This window comes from Malania oleifera, chromosome 7 (genome assembly GCF_029873635.1).
Source record: "Malania oleifera isolate guangnan ecotype guangnan chromosome 7, ASM2987363v1, whole genome shotgun sequence".
In the NCBI taxonomy this organism is placed as follows: domain Eukaryota; kingdom Viridiplantae; phylum Streptophyta; class Magnoliopsida; order Santalales; family Ximeniaceae; genus Malania; species Malania oleifera.
The window spans coordinates 97,155,919-97,177,622 of NC_080423.1; the positions used below are offsets into that span (position 1 = coordinate 97,155,919).

At 37.3% G+C, this 21,704-nt stretch overlaps 1 protein-coding gene across 1 annotated transcript; it reads left to right on the forward strand.

The window, feature by feature from the left end:
- The first annotated feature begins 17,147 nt into the window (after positions 1–17,147).
- On the forward strand, positions 17,148–19,310 carry LOC131159263 (cytochrome P450 89A2-like). The gene has a single exon (XM_058114009.1). It carries the CDS (start codon positions 17,449–17,451, stop codon positions 19,102–19,104), a length of 1,656 nt encoding a protein of 551 aa, XP_057969992.1. The 5' UTR covers positions 17,148–17,448; the 3' UTR covers positions 19,105–19,310.
- The last annotated feature ends 2,394 nt before the right edge of the window (positions 19,311–21,704 follow it).

The window sequence follows — 21,704 nt, forward strand, 5'->3', positions numbered from 1 at the left end:
CCATTTTCCTTAAAAGACAAGGCAAAGACCTGATTGAATTCCTGGAGACCAAGGTCCATTGAGACATGACAAGAAATGCAAATCGTGTTTTTAAAGAAATTTTTTCCCATGCAGAGAACTAATTCCTTGAAAAGACAAATTATGATTTTTTGCCAAAAGGATGTGGAAATGTTTTATCATTGTTGGGAACGCTTCAAAAACCTCTTAAATGCGTGCCCTCATCATGGATATGAGAATTGGAGGGTCATTAGTTTTTTCTATGAGGGGTTGCAACAAGAAATGAGGCAATTTGTAAAAATCATGTGCAATGGTGAGTTTTTCAACAAAGGGCCCAAAGAAGCTTTTGATTATTTTGATTATTTGACTGAAAACGCCCAATCTTGGGATGTCTCTGATGTGTATAGTTCTAAAAAGCAAAAATGTGTTAGTGAGGGTGGTAAGCATGAATTGAAAGAAACTGATGATGTCAACTAGGCTTGCATTGATTTATAAAAGGTTAGATTTCATTGAACTTGAGAAAGTAAATGAAATGCATATTTTCCCTTCATCTTCTTAAAAATGCAGCATATGTGAGGATCTAGAGCATGTGACTGATGCATGTCCAACAATTCCTACTTTTAAGGAAGTTTTGCTTGATCAATCTAACCTGGTGTATATGATTTATGAGATTTCTTCCGGACCTTATCCTGATACTTACAATGCAGGTTGGAGAAGTCATCCAAATTTCAACTAGAAAAATGACCAAGTGGGGCTATCTCCATAGGGACAAAGTCAATACATTCCTTGTGCAGCAACTGGCCAAGGCTTGGGACCCTCTTACTTTGCAAATCAGCCTCCTCCAATGTAGAAAAGGGAAATGGAAGACCCCATACAACAGCTAATTGTTAGCTTGCAACAATTCATAACAAGCCAAAATGTGATCAACTCTTAAACTTCACAAGTCATCAACGAGATAGGCACCGATTTGACTAGGCTGAAAACATTATTGAATGCTTTGAAGATAGATGGATCCCAATTTCAAGCACAACCAGATACTCAAGTGCAAATTGCAATCGTGGAACTGTCATCCTCTATTGAAGCAAATGTAAATAATTGCAATGTCGAAGCAAATCTCAGCAGTGGTAAGGTGACTGGTGCACCAGATGAAGAAGTTGAGCAGAATGGAGAGAGTTTAACCTTCAGGGAACCAGGTACAAATTTTAATGTTGATACTTCTAATGAACCAAAGGTGACTGTTCCGAAAACTTTTCCTCAAAGACCGGTTCTTAAAGAAGTAAATTTCCTATAAACTATACTGGATAAGGATCCTTTCTTGTTAAAACAAGAAAGACAATTTGAAAATGTGTTGTCTGATATTGTGGAGAGTATTGATTTATTCAGAAATCACTTCTATGCAGATAACAAAAAAGACTCATTGTGGTGACTCAAATTTGGAGGCTCGCCAATTCAATTTATAAATCTGCACCCACTAGACGAAATTCCTCCCAAGTCTTCTCCAGACACACTATGATGTTTTTCTTTTTTCTGTTTTCATTTTGTTTCATTCTGTCTTATTTTTAGTTTATTGATAGGTGCATTTTCCTTTAGTTTCAGTTTTTCCTTTTCCTTACTTCTACACCTAGGTACGCTTCTACTTCCCTCATTATCATCTTGTCCATCTCCTTTATGCTTTCACATTGAGGACAATGTTGCATTTTAGTTGGAGGGAAAGCATTTGCATGTAATATTGTGTGCTATCAAGTGAAAGAGTTTTAATGTGATATTTGCAACTGTTATAGAGCTCAAAGCATGCTAAATTTCTCATTTGTGAACATTACATGCCAATTTTTTTTTTTCTTAAGGATATGGAACATGTAAGATGTAGATCAATCAAAATTTAAATCAAAAGAGATTTTTATCCATTTCACTTAGTTTCATCTAAGGAGAGAATGTTGAAAGTCTTACTACACACACAACACATGTCAGAAAACTTAAAAAGACTACCTTAGTTCATTTTTGGTTGATGTACTTCAGTTATTTGGGACTGTGATGACCCAAAAATATATATACGATTAAAGCACAATAATAATAAAATAATAAAAATGGTCAATAAATTAATATCAATACAGGAGTGTTTTTCTGTAGGATCCTTGATTCCATGTTTAATGCCTAAGAAAGACCTTGTCTTAGCGAGTGCTCAGAGACCATTGCGGCTCAGTCGCTCCCTGGAGGTCGGCCTAGTCAAAATGGATTTTCATAAGATAAACAGGATAGACACTGTTTGTACACGTAAATAAGTATATATACATAAAATAGTGTTTTGACAGACATAATTTGTAGAAATACATAATAAGATGAAAATAATATAGGTATCATATGTGGGGCTCACAAGACTATGTGGGGTCCACATGAGTCCCGGAGCCACAAGACACTGTTCATATACGTAAATAAATACATAAAATAATGTTTTGACTAATATAATTTGTAAAAATATATGATAAAATAATAATAATATAGGTATGCTATGTGGGGCCCACATAAGTCCCGAAGCCGTATAGAGGTTTACACGAGTTTCAAAGCTATGTAAGATGCATAAAATCGTATAAGAGTTATTCGAGTTACGTAGGATCCATTCGGGTCTCGAAGTTGTGTGGGACCCACATGAGTTTTCAAAATTCAAATTTAATTCTTGTTCAAAAATAAATAATAAAATAAATAAATACTAAAAATAGTTTAAAAGTAAAAACAATGATAATAATGATTAAGAAAAATAATAAAATAATAAAATAATTAATTAACTAATTGACTAATTAATTAAGTAAGTGATTAATTAAAAATTTATTTAATGGGAATGGTGGCAAGCACTCCCACATGGCCTCCATCCCCATCCCATACTCAACCCATACCTTGCCCATCCCTTACCCATTCTTTAATTTTTAAAAATTATAATTTCAACCATCTTCCCACACTTTTATAAATTTCATTTCTTCCCTAAAATTTTCCTATAAATAGGGAGCTCTCAACCTTCATTTTTCACAACAATTTTCCAAGGAAGAGAAGAATTAGTGAGTGAAAGAAATTGTGGTGGAGAGAATTTTTGAGTAAGTTCTCAATCACCCACTCTTTCCAATCTCATTTTTTAGAGATAGTTACAGTGTTCATAAGGAAGAAGGTAAGTAAATTTTGATTATGTTAGTATTTTTTTATTTAAAATTCATACCCGAATTTATTTTATAAGTAAATTTCAATTATGTTAATTAGTTCCACAAAATTTTCATGAGTTTATTTTTACGCGTATTTAATTATACCAGTTCTATCTTAAATATACTTGCATCTATTTTTGGGTTAAGAAATGTTCTAATCCCCTCGGGTAAATTTTCAGCATTTCTTTCTATTCAAAAATAAAATTATATATATTTTTAACACAAAAATTGTGTGGCATGAGTTTATTTTTATGTTTCATTTTTTTATGAAAATATGAGTAAAGATGAGATTTTCACGATATTATTTTAAATTGCATAAATTATAATAAAATGATTTTAAAACCCCTTATGGTAACGAAAGTTCAAAGTTACAGATGTTCGATACCGCAGCTTAAAGTTTATACAGATCAGAGTGCACCCACACTGTTTACAGAATGGTTATTTATGTTAGTGGATTTCTCCTGATTGCACACCTGGTTCCGAATCAGGACTTAATAAGGAAAATCTCACTTAGAGTTTACGTACGTTGATTTAGTTTGGTCGGCCAGCCAACTAAGTCCAGTCTTCGAACCGCACAACCCAGTCATGGGGGTAAACATAACTTACGACAAACAAGCCTAAGGGTGGTTTTTATAATATATGTTTATACATATTTAATGACGTGTACAAAGTTACTGATGATTTGAAGGAAAAGTGTAAGTTTACGTGAAAAGGATCATTTTGGTGCTTAAATGACGATCTAAGGAAAACGTATAAGGAAAAGTATATGTGTGTTTATCATTAAATATTTTTAGTTTTAAAGTTAAAATTTTAATTTAACAGTTATAAGATATAATTATAAAATTTTACTGATGTAATTAATGACAAAAGTTTTATACATAAATTTTTAAATTTATATTTATTCTAAAAGAAAATTTGAAGTTATAGTATTAAATATTGTTTTACGAAATTTTTTAAAAAAAGCTCATTTTAGCCACACACTAATAATAATTTTATTTACTTACTGAGCGTTGTCTCACTCCAATCATATTTTTATTTCAGATAACTCTGAAGAACATGTTGGAAATCAGGTTTAACAGGCATGCGGGTGGGGGTAGAAAAATAAAGATTGTTTAGAAATATTAGTATGATGTCAGATATTTATGCTTATGTAATTTTTCTTCTTTTGAAATAAATGATTGTAATATGGATAATTAGTGCTTTGGTTTAATAATAATTGAGTTTATTTTGCTTCCGCTGTAAATTAGTAGTAAAAAGTTGATATCTCAGGCCCCTCGGGGTTGGGGTGTTACAAGGACTCTAATGAACCAAGTCTTAATGGCTTAGGAAAAAAAAAGAAGAAAAAGAAAAAGCTTGAAGCAAATGAAAACAGGAAACAATCTAGGGATCAATTGCAAGATGAAAGAGAGAAAAAAGAAAAAAAAATCAAAAAGAGAGAAACAATTGTGTATTGGAAAGGGCTACCTATTACCGGGGTCCTAACTAAACAAAAAGTGGGTACCTTGTAGTAGCATGACCTACTACCGGGTTCCTAACTAATCAAGAAAGTGAGTACCTTCTAAAGTGTAATAGTGTGAAAGCCACGAGTACAGTTGTTTTGAATTAGAGTAAGATCATGCAGTTGTTTCAGACTAATTGTTGTGATTGAAACAGTTAATGTCTATTGGTAGTCAATCTTGGAATTCTGATCCTCTCTTGTACACGTGAGCTTTGTTACTTTTCAATATCTTGTTTGTTTTACTAAATGATGTATAAATCTTTCAGATAATACTTAACTTGGATTAATCTGTATCCTATGTTCCTAAACTCATTAAGCATATTTTCATAGCATGTGATTTTCATAAGTATTGGAATTTTAGTTGTCACTCCCTTGGTCTGAACACATTCACGTTGTTTGCTAGAAACTAGCAAAACGTTAGTTGGGAGGGTGTGATTACACGTTAAAGATGCATAATTGGGCTCAGATTTTACCATTTACCTGTTACCATCTCGCAATAAATATCCAAAACCATCGTCGGTTTTCTTCCCCCTTCAGAAAACCGTCGCTAGTTTTCTCCTTCTTCGGCCAAAATTTCATTTTTCTCATTTTCTTTTAGTTATTATATTTTTTGGATCTCTACAGAGAGAGAGAGAGAGAGAGAGAGAGAGAGAGAGAGAGAGAAGAAGAAGAAGAAGAAGATAGAAAACCCTTGAACCTTGACCTTTCCAAAATGATTGAGATTTGCATCTTAGATCATGAAAGTAATTGGAACTTCATAATGTTATAACCATCGATTTGTGTAGGAAAAAAAAAAAAAAAGGTTTTGGCATGATTTACTGAATGTATTTAACGTAGTATTTTTTTTTTTTTACAAATTATGTTTGGTTTTTACCTTTTTTTTTAATTTCTTAATTTTTTATTTTAAAAATTATATATGTAATTTATTTGCATATTCTTATTTTAAAAAATAGAAATATGAAAAACTTATGCCTTAAAATCAGTTTTGCCAGGCCTCATAAAGGTTACAACACCTTACCTTATAAATTCTTGCTTTAGAACCTTGATGCTTTTTTAAACTCTTTTATATTTTTTATGATGTGTGTTGCGAGCATGTGATTCTCAAAGAAAATTTATACAACTTTTGATGAAAATGTGATATAGGGTGTTCGAATGAAGAAGCTTGCTACAAGTTCATTAACGGAATAGAAGTAAAAAATAGTTTTCAAAGAGTTACATAATAAACAAGATTTCACTATCTTGCAAAAGATAGATAGAACACAAAGTAATTAATTATCTAATTACGAATTGAGAAGCAAACACGAATATGACAAATTTATAAAATTATAAAGGCTAATCTAGTGAAAACTGAAAGTTAAGATTCAAGAATCAAGAGATGCATAGGCAAGGATAGAAGGGCAAGCAACACAAGGACTAATTGTCAACCAAGCTCTTCCTGTTTTAGCTTTCTTTTTCAAGTTTAATCCGAAGAAAATGGCGAGCGTACGTTTGTGGGAGTAGTTGGCGTGGCCGCCTGTTTTGAGATTCAACCTCCCCACCGCTCGTTCGAAGGAAAGACCCAGCGCCCCAAGAAATTGACGTTCGTAGCGGCGGCGGTCTTCGAAAGTCGCTTGGAAGAAGGAGACAACAACCGCCTGTCTTTTGGTTCGTCGGGCCTCTGGTCAACCACTCCCATGCAGACATCCTCTCGTGCTCCCAAGAAAATTTTTTTAGCAATGATGATTATATTATTCATTATGGTTCTACGTGACAAGCCCATACCGGAGAAAAATTATAATAGACTACTCTTCTTTTAATATGTGAATTTTTTTTTTTTTTATAAGCTGGAACTTTTTTTTATTTTTGATAACTCGGAAACTCCGGTCCCATTGCATTACTTTAGATACTATGATGTGGTGCCAAATCAGGGAGTGAAAGTCGTTCGTACATTGACGCACTACTAATAATTCGCCAACGTAATGTCTCAAGGAGGAATCGAAATCGTAACCAAAGTTACAAGTCCTTGCGTGGTCAATGATGATTAATTACATGTTTGGAGAGATATTGAATTTAGATTTGTGTTAAATTTGAATGAAATGTAATATAAAATTAATATATATTAAAATTTGTCTAAATTTACTAAAATCTAGATTCAAGATTCGGAATTTATAGTTTCAAATGCAGTGTAAATATTTTTTTCAAAATTTTTCAATGACTTGGACCACTCGGTAAGGGTGGTGGTATCCAAGTGCGATGTCACACATAGACATAAAGTCAATATTTTTGGAAGCAATTTTGGGTTAAGTTAAGTAATTCCATACAAATAGCCAATTAGATTTTTGGATTTTCAATAAAACATTTCTAAAATTATTGAAATTCTAAAGGATTTGATTGGTTATTTAAAATACAAGGCAATTGGACAGTCTAATTTATTAATTTCCCAATAGAAAAGTAATTCATTAACAAGAGAGAAGAATTTACAATGGCTGGAGGATAAGAGATCGTCCTAAAGAAATTTTAAAAAAAATATTGCATAGGCTATTAATGTCTTTTAGCTTTTGTTTTGCTCATTTAAGATAACCCCTCTTGTAACGTCCCTCAATTTCTTAACATAAAATATCACATAATAAAAAAAATGGTCAACCCGAACCCGTGGGTAGCGGAGACACCTGTCAAACACAACGGAAAACCTAGCAGCAGTAAACATAAAATCTCAAACATCCAATCATAAAACATAATATCAGAGCATTCTTTACATCCTCACATACATCAAACTATCTCTAGGGTCAAACACAAAATAACTCTGACCCTATTACAAAATCTTACCCTTCTCACAGGGTAATCTCACTAACTCAACGGCGGTCCTGACCCGTCGGTCTCTCAGGGGCTTCTGAAAAATTAATTAAGTTTGGGGGTGAGACACTTCTCAGTAAGGGAAAATAAATTAAATACAGCTGTGTGGTAACATGAATATTTAATGCATTTGTATGTATACAGTACATTTCATAATTTTATAAACATAATCATATCGTACTGGGTAAACATATATTTTCACATCTGTTGATAAATCATATCATACATAAAATCATCTGTTATAACTGTAGTACTGAAAACAAACCCAGGATGAATAGCTAGCTGGTGTCATGTATTACCCCCCATGACAGGTTGTGCAGCCCGAAGGCGGGACCCGACAATGGCTGGCCGACCACTGCCGAATCAAATATGTCTGTAAGTACGATGAGCCCGCCACACCCTAGTCCGGACTGCCAGGTGGACGTCCACACTCTACTGAAAGCCATATCGACTATCCATCTCCCATCCCCTCGTGGGACGATAGCACTAATAAGGCCTCGTGCCAAAATTAACCCATAGCTACGGTACCGAACTCCTGGTCTGAACTAAACTAACACCTTGATTGTGAAAACATATAATACATGATCATATATATAACATCATTACGGCCTCGTGCCGAAAATATAGTAATTACGGCCTCGTGTCGAAAACATAAATACGTGGCCTCGCGCCAATAACATAAATACGACCTCGTGCCGATAACATAAATACGGCCTTGTGTCGATAACATAAATACATGGCCTCGCGCCAATAACATAAATACGGCCTCATGCCGATAACATAAATATATGGCCTTGCGCCAAAAACATAACTACGGCCTCGTGCCGATAACATAAATATATGGCCTCGAGCCAAAATTGTTTCAGGTATATATATATATATATATACTAAAAATGCATCATTTATCACATAATCGTCAAAACCATCACAACATAACTCATATTTTCATAATACCTGAAATCATGCTTTGTTCGTAAAATATTTCACATCATAATACATTTCACACAAAATAATATTCATGCCACACATATGCTGTGAAAAGTCATACTTCATATTCTAAAATCGTGAATTACTTGCATCTCATACATACATATACATTTTAATCATCATAACAGTATTTTCCCAATCGTACATTTCATTCGTAATACACAATATAATATATGCTTTTCTAAAAATAAATTTACTCATAATCAATAATAATTTGTATGGAAAATTACTGCTTTAGTTTATTCCCTTACCTGACTATTGAGAAATTCCTTAGGACCCAAATCCTGCGCTTTTAGCGCCCGATATTCAACTCCTGAAATTTACATTTTCTCTAGATTAATTAATCTATTTCTCTAAAATAATACTCATCTAATCTTCCTTAGGTTCCATATACCTCAAATTAATATTTAAACTATTATTTAACATCCATAATTAATTTTTCAAATTTTTCCCGCGGGTCCCAAAATTACCCCTGCGGCGCTCACCCGGACCCTAAATTTCAGAAACCCTACTTCAGTCCTAGATGTTTAATATTTTAGCATTTCTAAATTAATGCTAATTAATCAAAAATAAGCCCCTTAATAATCGCCGCACCTCAAATTTGGTTTTGGCCCGACACCCCCACGAGAATTCCGTCCCACTAGACTTATAGAGAATCATCCGTAAATTCTCGTGGTGGTGTATGTTCGTCAATTGGGCTTATATTTTGTAAGAAATTAAAGAAAAAGGGAAAAATGACTTACCCCAGGGAATACGCTTACGCCGCTCCTACCACTGATATGCTCCGGTAGAAATGACGGTAGCGGCGAATGGAGTCCAGTGGTATCTTCGGATTTTCAATCAGGCGAAAATCCGTCACGAAATCGAGGAGAGAGGGAGAGAGAACGTGAGGAGAGAGAGAGAGAGAGAGAGAGAGAGAGAGAGATTGCAAAGAGTTGTAGAGAAAAGAAAAGAAAAGAAGAAGAAGAAGAAGAAGAAGAAGAAGAAGAAGAAGAAAGGTGGGGGGGTGGCTGGAGGAACAAAATTTTTTATTAAAAAATTTCATCCTGAAGCTTCAAAATATATATTTAATTAATATTAAAAATAATATATTTTATTTAAAAAAATAAATTTTAATTATTATTTTTTTTCTCTTTTTTTTTTCTTTTTTTTAATATCCAATTAATTAATTAATTAATTAATATATATTTATTTATTTATTTATTTTTATTTTTTTGAAATCATTCTATTAATCTTTTATATCTCTTTTTGGGGTTTTTACATTCTCCCCTCTTTATAAAAATTTTGTCCTCGATATTTGTCATTTCCCCTGTTTCCCTTCCTTAGCAAAAACACTTCTTATTTTTATTAATTACCCTCACTTATGGCGAAAGAATACCGTGGTTACAATGAGGGCTCTGAGAGATTACAACTATACAAAATTCTCTCAAAACTATTCACGTTTCAAAATTAAAAACTCTATTTATCTTACGTTACACTATACAAATAAAAATTACAATATTATTCCATTCACATGACTGACTCAGCTCTAAACTCCATTGAATAAGTGCGGATATCTCTGGCGCATCTGATCCTCTAATTCCCAAGAAGCCTCCTCAATGGCATGGTTGTGCCACAGAACTTTTACCAGTGGAATCTTCTTCGTGCGTAACTCTTGTTCCTTCCAATCAAGAATCTGCACTAGCACTTCCTCACAAGCTAAAGTATCACCCAATTCCAATGCTTCATATCTAATCACATGGGAGGGGTCTAGGACGTATTTCCTCAGCATAGAAACGTGAAATACATCATGGATCCTAGATAAGACCGGTGGTAATGCAAAACGATAGGCAACTGGACCCACTCTCTCAAGAATCTCGAATGGTCCAATATACCTAGGGCTCAGCTTACCCTTCCTCCCGAACCTCATAACACCCTTCAGTGGTGCCACCTTCAGGAACACGTGATCTCCTGTGTCAAACTTTAATTCTCGCCGACGAGTATCCGCATAACTCTTCTGCCGGCTCTGCGCTGTCCTGATCCTGTCTCTGATGAGTCTGACTTTTTCCTGAGTCTGCTGTATCAGCTCTGGCCCCAATACCTATCTCTTACCAACCTCATCCTAGTACAATGGGGATCGGCACCTCCTGCCATACAGTGCCTCATACGGTGCCATCCCAATGCTGGCCTGGTAGCTGTTATTATACGCAAACTCAACCAATGGCAAATACTGCATCCAACGACCTCCAAAATCTAGCACACATGCTCACAGCATATCCTCCAAAATCTGTATCGTCCTCTCTGTCTGTCCATCTGTCTGAGGATGAAAAGTTGTGCTGAAAGACAACTGAGAACCCATGGCCCCTTGCAGACTCTTCCAAAAACAAGATGTAAACCGTGGGTCTCTATCTGAAACTATGGACACTGGGATGCCGTGGAGTCTAACTATCTCCTGGATGTATAACTCAGCCAATCTGTCCATGGAGTAGCTAACTCTGATCGGAAAAAAGTGGGCAGTCTTCGTCAATCGATCAAATCCATCGCTATATGCTGCCACTTCCACTCAGGAATATGGAGTGGCTGCAACGATCCCTCCGGTCTCTAATGCTCAGCCTTCACTTGCTGGCACGTCAAATACTGACCCACAAACTGAGCTATCTCCCTCTTCATGTTGCTCCACCAGAAGGACTCTCGAAGATCCTTGTACATTTTAGTGCTACCCGAATGTAAAGTATATAAGGATCGATGTGCTTCCTCCAGAATGACTTTCTTGATCTTAGGATCGGTAGGAACACATAACCTGGTATGGAACCTCAGGGCTCCATCATCTGAAATGCTAAACTCTGGTTCCGGATCATCCTGTACCTTTCCCATAAGCTCTACTAGTTCTGCATCATTCCTCTGAGCTGTTTTAATCTTCTCCTGTAGAGTCGGTTGTAAAACCAAGTCAGCAATGAACGCCTGGTGATCGCCCTCTACTAGCTCTACACCGAGCTTCTCCAGATCCATCTGAATCGGATGCTGAATCTCCAATGCAGATACAATTGATTCCACTGATTTCCGACTCAAAGCATCAGCAACCACATTAGCCTTTCCCGGGTGGTAGCTAATAGTGCAATCGTAATCCTTTATTAGTTTTAGACATCTCCTCTGCCTCATATTCAATTCCTTCTGCGTGAAGAAATACTTTAAGCTCTTATGGTCAGTAAATATCTCACACCTGCCCCGATATAGATAGTGCCTCCAAATCTTCAGTGCGTAAACAACCGCCGCAACTCTAGATCGTGGGTAGGATAGTTCTTCTTATATTCTTTCAACTGTCGTGAGGCATAGACTATTACTCTCCCCCGCTGCATCAACACGCATCCAAGCCCTTTATGGGACGCATCACTGTAAATTACAAACCTGTCTTCTCCTGAAGGAATCGTCAACACAGGCGCAGTGATGAGTCGCTGCTTCAACGCCTGAAAGCTCTGTTCACATTCATCAGACCACTCAAACTTCGCTCCTTTCCTGGTCAATTTGGTCAACGGGCCTGACAATCGAGAGAAGCCTTCAACAAACCTGCGATAGTATCCAGCCAATCCCAGGAAACTCCTGATCTCGTGCACGTTCTTTGGTTGTACCCAATCAACTACCGCCTCAATTTTACTCGGATCAACAGAAATACCACCCTTAGATATAACGTGTCCAAGGAAGGTAACCTGTTCCAGCCAAAACTCACACTTCTTGAGCTTCGCATATAGCTTCTTCTCTCGCAACACCTGCAACACTATACTCAAATGCTCCTCATGCTCCTCTGGACTCTTCAAATACACCAATATATCATCAATAAATGCTACCACAAACCGATCCAAGTACTGGTGAAAAACCCAATTCATAAGATCCATAAACACTGTAGGAGCATTCGTTAACCCAAATGGCATAACTAGAAATTCATAGTGACCATACCGTGTTCTGAATGCCGTCTTCAGAACATCTTCCGCCCTGACTTTCACCTGATGGTACCCAGAGCGTAAATCTATCTTCGAAAAGATCTGTATCCCCTATAACTGGTCAAAAAAATCATCAATACGTGGGAGCGGGTATTTATTATTGATAGTTACTTTATTTATTTCTCGATAGTCGATGCACAATCTCATCGAGCCATCCTTCTTCCTCACAAACAAAACTGGTGCTCCCCAGGGTGACACACTAGGCTGAATGAACCCTTTATCTAACAGCTCCTGTAACTGCTCTTTCAATTCTTTCAGCTCTCCCGGTGCCATTCTATACGGCGCCTTCGAAATCAACGCTGTCCGCGGAACCAGATCAATAACAAACTCTACCTCACGATCAGGAGGTAGTCCCGACAAATCTTCGGGAAATACATCAGGAAAATATTTCACCACTGGGATATCCTCCACCCTCAGTTCCTCTTCTGATACAACCTTCACATAGGCTAAATATCCCTGACAACCTTCTGATAGCAATCTACACGCCTGAATAGCAGATAATAATGGAGGTGGGGTGCACACACGTGATCCCACGAATCTGTACTCCTGTCCCTCTGGAGGTCTAAACACTACCACTCTCTGATGGCAATCAATGCTAGTATAGTAGGCAGATAGCCAATCCATGTCCAAGATTACCTCAAACCCATGCATGTCTAAAATCACCAGATTAGCTAACAAAGACCTCCCCTGAATATCCATTGGACAGTCCCTGAGTACCTTTCTACATACCCCCATGGCCCCAGTCGGTGTAGCAACAGACAAACTAATTTCTAACTGCTGAGGCTCAAACCCACATAATTTAACATAATCCCGAGCGATAAATGAATGCGTCGCCCCAGAATCAAACAAAACAGTAGCTTTAAATGACAGTATTGAAACAGTACCTGTCACCACATCTCCTGCTGCCTCAGCATCTCCTGGCGTCAAAGCGAAAACTCTGGCTGGGGCCGTATTCCTCTGCTGGCCTCCTCGTGGTGCCTGGTAACCTCCTCGTGTAGGTCTAGGAGCAGTATTAGTCTGTGTCGGACACTCCCTCATCATATGTCCTGACTCTCCGCACCTGTAGCAGACACCTCACCCAGCGCGACACTCTCCCATGTGTCTCTTCCTGCAAAATGGGCAAGCTGGAGATGGCTGCACACCCTGGAAACCATGAATCCCGATCTTTTGTCTCTGGTTCCTATAATAGCCACCTCTCTTCCACGCGGCTTGGCCAACTCCCTGCTGGAAACCAGGAGATATGGATCTCTTCTTCTGCCTCTGCTCCTCAGCCTCCAATCGCTCTCCAGTCTCTACTATAGTGGCTCTATCCACTAGTTTAGTAAAATCCTGCAACTTCAGAATCGATACCTACTTATAAATTTCTCTCCTCAAGCCTCTTTCAAACTGTCGTACCTTCTTCGCCTCATCTGGAATAATGTACGGGGCAAAGCGAGATAGCTCGATGAACCTCGCTGCGTACTGTTGTACTGACAGCTGTCCCTGCTTCAGATTCAGGAACTCCATAATCTTAGCCTCCCTGGAAGAGGCTGGAAAATATCTGTTGAAGAATATCTCTCTAAATCGCTCCCAAGTCATCTTTACGGGTATAGTCCTCTGCTACTCTAATACACTCATCACCGACCACCACCTCTCGGCCTCTCCAGTCAGTCTGTAGGTGGCAAACAGCACCTTTTGCTCTTCTGAACATTGCAGCACTGCAAATATTTTCTCCATCTCCTGCACCCAATTCTCAGCAATTGTAGGATCTATTCCCCCTAAGAAAGCTGGAGGATTCATCTTTATAAACTTTTCGATCGTACAACCGTGACCTATAGACGAACCACCCTGTTCCCTCGAACTCCTGGCAATTTCTGCCATAACCTACTGTGCTACGCTGCGTAAGACTGCATCTGAATCACTACCCGCAGCGCCTAAGGGTCCAGCACCCTCACTCCCACTGGCGTAGGCACTATTTCCACCATGGTCCATCCTGAAAGAAGAAATAACTTAACTCAAAACCTCTTTTCCTACGTGTATCCCCCAACTCATATAGTATATTCTCCTAATTAACTTATCACTCCTAATCTTAATTCAAGGTTCAATCCTACAACCTAGATACCCAACCCAAAGATAGTTTACAATGAATTTCCTGAAATCGTCATCCCAGGAAAATCATACAAACCACCACAGAAGTCCTACATCTAGACTACAAACCAGACCTCAAATCCTCTTTTCCTATACTCTGGTATTATTACTGCTGCACTCTAGAGTTTACAGAACCTAGTATCCTAGGCTTTGATACCAAATGTAACATCCCTCAATTTCTTAACATAAAATATCACATAATAAATAAAATGGTCAACCCAAACCCATGGGTAGCGGGGATACCTGTCAAACATAGCGGAAAACCTAGCAGCAGTAAACATAAAATTTCAAACATCCAATCATAAAACATAATACCAGAGCATTCTTTACATCCTCACATACATCAAACTATCTCTAGGGTCAAACACAAAATAACTCTGACCCTATTACAAAATCTTACCCTTCTCACAGGGTAATCTCACTAGCTCAATGGCGGCCCTGACCCGCCGGTCTCTCAGGGGCTCCTGAAAAATTAATTAAGTTTGGGGGTGAGACACTTCTCAGTAAGGGAAAATAAACTAAATACAGCTGTGTGGCAACATGAATATTTAATGCAGTTGTACATATACAGTACATTTCATAATTCTATAAACATAATCATATCGTACTGGGAAAACATATATTTTCACATTTGTTGATAAATCATATCATACATAAAATCATGTGTTATAACTGTAGTACTGAAAACAAATCCAGGATGACAAGCTAGCTCGTATCATGTATTACCCCCTATGACGGGTTATGCAACCCGGAGGCGGGACCCGACAATGGCTGGCCGACCACTGGCAAATCAAATATGTCTGTAAATACGATGAGCCCGCCACACCCTGGTCCGGACTGCCAGGTGGACGTCCACACTCTACTAAAAGCCATATCGACTATCCATCTCCCATCCCCTCGTGGGACGGTAGCACTAATAAAGCCTTGTGCCAAAATTAACCCATAACTACGGCACCAAACTCCTTGTCTGAACTAAACTAACATCTTGATTGTGAAAACATATAATACATGATCATATATATAACATCATTACGGCCTCGTGCCGAAAATATAGTAATTACGGCCTCGTGTCGAAAACATAAATATGTGGCTTCGCGCCAATAACATAAATACGGCCTCGTGCCGATAACATAAATACGGTCTTGTGCCGATAATATAAATACATGGCCTCGCACCAATAACATAAATACGGCCTCGTGCCGATAACATAAATATATAGTCTCGCGCCAAAAACATAACTATGGCCTCGTGCCGATAACATAAATATATGGCCTCGCGCCAAAATTGTTTCAGGTATATATATACTGAAAATACATTATTTATCACATAATCGTCAAAACCATCACAACATAACTCATATTTTCATAGTACCTGAAATCATGCTTTGTTCGTAAAATCTTTCACATCATAATACATTTCACACAAAATAATATTCATGCCACACATATGCTGTAAAAAGTCACACTTCATATTCTAAAATCGTGAATTACTTGCATCTCATACATACATATACATTTTAATCATCATAGCAGTATTTTCCCATTCGTACATTTCATTCGTAATACATAATATAACATATGCTTTTCTAAAAATAAATTTACTCATAATCAATAATAATTTGTATGAAAAATTACTGCTTTAGTTTATTCCCTTACTTGACTATTGAGAAATTCCTTAGGACCCAAATCCTACGCTCTTAGCGCCCGAAATTCAACTCCTGAAATTTACATTTTCTCCAGATTAATTAATCTATTTCTCTAAAATAATACTCATCTAATCTTCCCTAGGCTTCATATACCTCAAATTAATATTTAAACTATTATTTAACATCCCTAATTAATTTTCCAAATTTTTCCTGCGGGTCCCAAAATTACCCCCGCGGGGCTCACCCGGGCCCTAAATTTCAGAAATCCTACTTCAGTCCTAGATGTTTAATATTTTAGCATTTCTAAATTAATGCTAATTAATTAAAAATAAGCCCCTTAATAATTACCGCAATACAAATTTGAGATTTTGGCCCGACACCCCCACGAGAATTCCGTCCCACTAGACTTGTAGAGAATCATCCGTAAATTCTCGTGGTGGTGTTTGTTCATCAATTGAGCTTATATTTTGCAAGAAATTAAAAAAAAAAAAGGGAAAAATGACTTACCCCAAGGAATACACTTACACCGCTCCTACCACCGATCTGCTCCGGTAGAAATGACGGCAACGGCGAATAGAGTCCAGTGGTATCTTCGGATTTTCGATTAGGCGAAAATTCGTCACGAAATCGAGGATAAAAAGAGAGAGAGAGATTGCAGAAAGTTGCAGAGAAAAGAAATGAAAGGAAATAAAGAAGAAGAAGAAGAAGAAAGGTGGGGGGTGGCTGCAGGAACAAAATTTTTTATTAAAAAATTTCATCCTAAAGCTTCAAGAAGCTTTAGGATGTTAGATTTATAATAATAATAATAATAAATATATTTAATTATATTAAAAATAATATATTTTATTTTAAAAAATAAATTTTAATTATTATTTTTTTTTCTCTTTTTTTTTTAAATATCCAATTAATTAATATATTTATTTATTTTTTATTTTTTATTTTTTTATTTTTATTATTTTAAAATTATTTTAATTTTTTATATCTCTTTTTGGGGGTTTTTATCAAATTCTGAAGAGCATGCATTTTTTTTCTTCTCTTTTTATCCTTTCTTTGCCAACGTTTCCAAAATGAGAAGTCAAAAAAATTATCTCTTCATGACAATCCCCACTTTCAAAATATGTGTCCGCCCGCCCCCCACCGGATGCTTAATAATTTAAGTTACTCATAGTCAACATAAAAGAAGCCTCCTTCCAACTCTCAGCCATGTTCTATATGCTGTTACTAGCAGGCACACCCTCTTCATCCATCGACCAAAAGATGGAGACCTGGTTCATCATCATCGTCTCTCTTTGCATCGCTGCTCTCTTTAAGTCCCTCTTCAATCTTCTCTCTCCCACCAATCCTAAACCCAGCAAAATCAAAGGCAAGCTCCCTCCAGGACCCTCCAGTACTATTCCCATCATTGGCGACTTCCTATGGCTTGGGATATCCTATCCAGAAGTCGTATCCATTCTTCGGAATCTGCACACTAAGTATGGACCCCTCGTCTCCCTCCGCTTTGGCTCTCGCCTGACAATCTTCATTGCCAATCATTCCCTTGCCCATCAAGCCTTGATACAAAATGGCGTTGTCTTTGCTAATCGCCCTGCAGCTACTCCAGTTGGCCGAATCTTTAGCAGCAACCAACATAACGTCAGCACCGCTGCCTACGGCCCTGTCTGGCGCCTCCTGCGCCGCAACCTCACCTCCGAAATACTCCACCACTCACGCGTAAAGTCCTATTCTCAGACTCGCAAGCGGGTCTTGTGCAACCTTGTCAATCTCCTCAAGACTAACCAATCTCAAAAATTAGGAGAGCCAGTTCCGGTGATGGACCATTTCAAGTCTGCCATGTTTTCCTTGCTTTCTTTCATGTGCTTTGGTGAGGAGCTGGGGGAGAAGAAGATAAGAGATATCGAAGATGTGCAGCGTCAAATCCTACTATCCTCTGAACGATTCAATAATATCAATATACTCAATGTCTGGTCTAGATTGGGAAAGATTTTATTTCGTAGTCGTTGGAAAGAGTTAATGCAGATACGCAAGAGCCAGGAAGACGTATTGATTCCTCTAATAAGAGCCAGAATGAAACCCAAACTTGAGGCCCAACGGAAGAATATGCAAGATGGAGAAGGTAAGAATGAGTCTGTCTTGTCTTATGTCGATACTTTTATCGATCTTCAGCTGCCGGACGAGAAGAGAAAGCTTAATGAAGCAGAGATGGTGAGTCTGTGCTCAGAGTTTTTGAATGGCGGTGCCGACACTACGTCAACGGCGCTGCTGTGGATCATGGCCAACCTGGTGAAGTACCCACATATTCAAGAAAAGCTTTTCGCAGAGATTAATGGGGTTGTGGGAGAACTTGGAGGAGGAGGAGGACCCGAAGAGGTGAAAGAGGAGGATCTGCAGAAGATGCCATACCTGAAAGCTGTGATATTGGAAGGGCTGAGACGGCACCCTCCAGGCCACCTGCTGGTGCCCCACACTGTGACTGAAGATGTGACATTGGATGACTACGTTGTGCCAAAAAATACTGTTGTACATTTCATGGTAGCAAACATAGGGTGGGACCCAAAGGTGTGGGAAGATCCGATGGCTTTCAAGCCCGAGAGATTCCTATCGACCGGTGGGGATGGGGGGGAACTATTTGATATAACAGGGAGCAGAGAGATTAAGATGATGCCATTTGGCGCGGGGAGGAGGATGTGTCCAGGGTCTGGTCTGGCCATGCTTCATTTGGAGTACTTTGTAGCTAATTTGGTGTGGCATTTTGAATGGAAGGCTGTGGATGGAGATGAGGTTGATCTCTCTGAGAAGCAAGAGTTTACAGTAGTGATGAAGAATCCATTGCAGGCCCGCTTGTCTCCAAGGCTGAAATAAGGATGGAATTCATCAAGAAGTGCTGTCCGTCGGTGTCTAGTAGATTTCTCCTAATTTCTATTTTGTTAAAAAATAAAGGCTGTATCATTGTCAAGTTGGAAAACTACGGAAGCCTGCAGTTATAACTTGATATGCTGTTTTTTGTTTAACTCAGCTACCACAAGGAAATCACTGAATTTTTAATTTCTAGTGCTTTTATCTGTCAACACCTTCTAAGTTTTTTTTTTTTTTTTTACTTCTCTATTTCTTTTGTGGAATGATTTTACCACCTCACAATTCAAAAGGTATGGTTTTTCTCTTCATTAAAATTGGTTATAGAGGGGTGATGAAAAAGATGTGTCTCCACTCATCATTTCTCATACATTTTATATGGAGATTTGAATTCAGGGACATGTACACTTCGCGAGCATCCTTTTTTCCTTTTTTCATTATTCAATTTTTTTATTTTGAAGCTTGCTTACATAAAGCCTGCCCATGTTTCTGGAAGCATGCTTGGGGTCAACTTTATTAATTTATGGGGTGTGTTTGGCACAGGTTATTTCCAATTAAGAGAACACTGTCTAAAAATAATTGGAAAATATTCATATTATACCAAACACTATAATATAATCTGCACAAGACCATTAACAATGATCTAAACCAAACGCCCCACCGTAAGTCAATATTTATTATCAGGAGATTGCAAAAAAATAATAAGTAAATAAACTCAACTAGTCGCATGCTTAACCTTATTTGTGCATTTTTTATGCTATTTTTCCGAACATATAAGATGCACACACATTAAGCAAGTCAAAACAGAATTCTCATTCTACTTCATGACTTGAGTTTCGAATTCGGACGAAAATGTCGACCCACCCCTTAATTGCATCAAAAGAAAAGAGGGAAAATGATTAATTTTACACTCGAAAACATTTTGACATTATATGAAATCAACAAGATTCACTTCCAGATTTTTTTCTCCAAACAGAGCACAAGCATGCTACAGATGATGTTTTCCCCTTCACGTTGGAAATTCAAGGCCAGCAGCAGTTTCCCAAAAACTGTTTGGATGTAGCTGTCAAGCTATGGTTTACTAATCCTGCTTCAGTACAAATTGCCAGACATTTCAATAATTAAAACTTGAAGGGTCAAAAATTTTGTTTATGAGAGAGATAAGGAGCTTTTGTCAAATCCAAATTTCAAATCAGAAGAAGGTTGACTAAGGGCATTTTTCAAAAGTTTGGAAAAGATTTGGTTTCCCTGGGTTTGGACTTTGGAGACATTTTTCCTCGTGTCAATAGTAGAAGTCAAAAATTTTATGCTGAGGCTGCATTTAGAACTCAGGAAAATAGTAGGGAAAGAAAAAAAAAATTAGGAATTCATATTTTCATGTTTGGCATCAAGGAATGTGAGAAAGAAAATTAAAAATATATTAAATTTATGAATAAAATATAATTTTATAAATTATTAATATTTAATTTTTTTAAAATTTTTTATTATATTAAAATAATTTTTTTATTTTAAGAATTCCAGAAACCTCCCCTGAAATTAGCAAACAAAAAAAACACAAACCTCTACTTGTATTTTTAGAAAAAAGAAAAAAAATTTTATGAGAGGTTTTTATTTTTTTGACAAATCTCAGGGAAGGTCTACGGCATTTTTGAAACATCAGGGAAGGTCACTATCTTTTAACCAAACCTTAGGGGAGGTGAGTGTGTTTTACCCTTAAAAAAATTATTTATTTATTTTTTTATTGAAGACCATAAGTTCAAATTTTTATTGTTTTTTATTGTTTCATTCCCTTAGAAACCATATTGTTCAATTTCTCATTATTTTTTCTCAATTTCTCTCCTTTTTTTTTTTTTTTTTTACTTTTCTAAAGAAAGAATACACATGAATTTTGTATTTTCGAGCATGTAAGATGTAACTTACAGTCTTACGCTGTAAAAAAAAAAAACAAAAAAAGTCCAATTTTTTAAAAAATTTCGTGGGTCCCTTATATTATGTTTTAGTGTATCTTAAACTCTTAGACTCGGTGCTTTAGTTTTTAGTCATATAAAACGTGTTATAGCTTATAGAAACAAGCTTATCTTGATACTTGATAGTCAAGGTGGGCCCTACTACAGGAGCAGCGTGCGGTGCGGTGCATAACCTGATCTGAGCTGCTCCCCACGTGCAGGGCACGAGGAGGAGCTGACCCACTCTAAATTGCCCCCAAGTGTAGGACACATGGAGGAGCTGACATTCCCGGAGCAGCTTCCCCACATGCAAGGCACGTGGAGAAACTGACCTGCAGACCTCAAGAGGACACGCTGCCCAAACAAGGCAGTTACTCTCACACAGAAGGCTCTTCTCTTTTTCATTTCTCCAGACCGATTGACTCACTAAGCATCAAAGAGATCCATGGAGGCCACCGGGACCTCCCACGAGCCTATTTCCATGTTATGGATCTCCAAGGCGACGACAATTTTTCATCAACCTTTCATCCTATCAACCTCTTAAAGGATTATCCATTTCCAACATCAACAAATTCTATAACTGGAAACTGTCATATTTAAATTTTAGATGGGCCATAATAAAATGGATAGCCCATATTAGTTTTTTTTTTTTTTTTTTAAAAC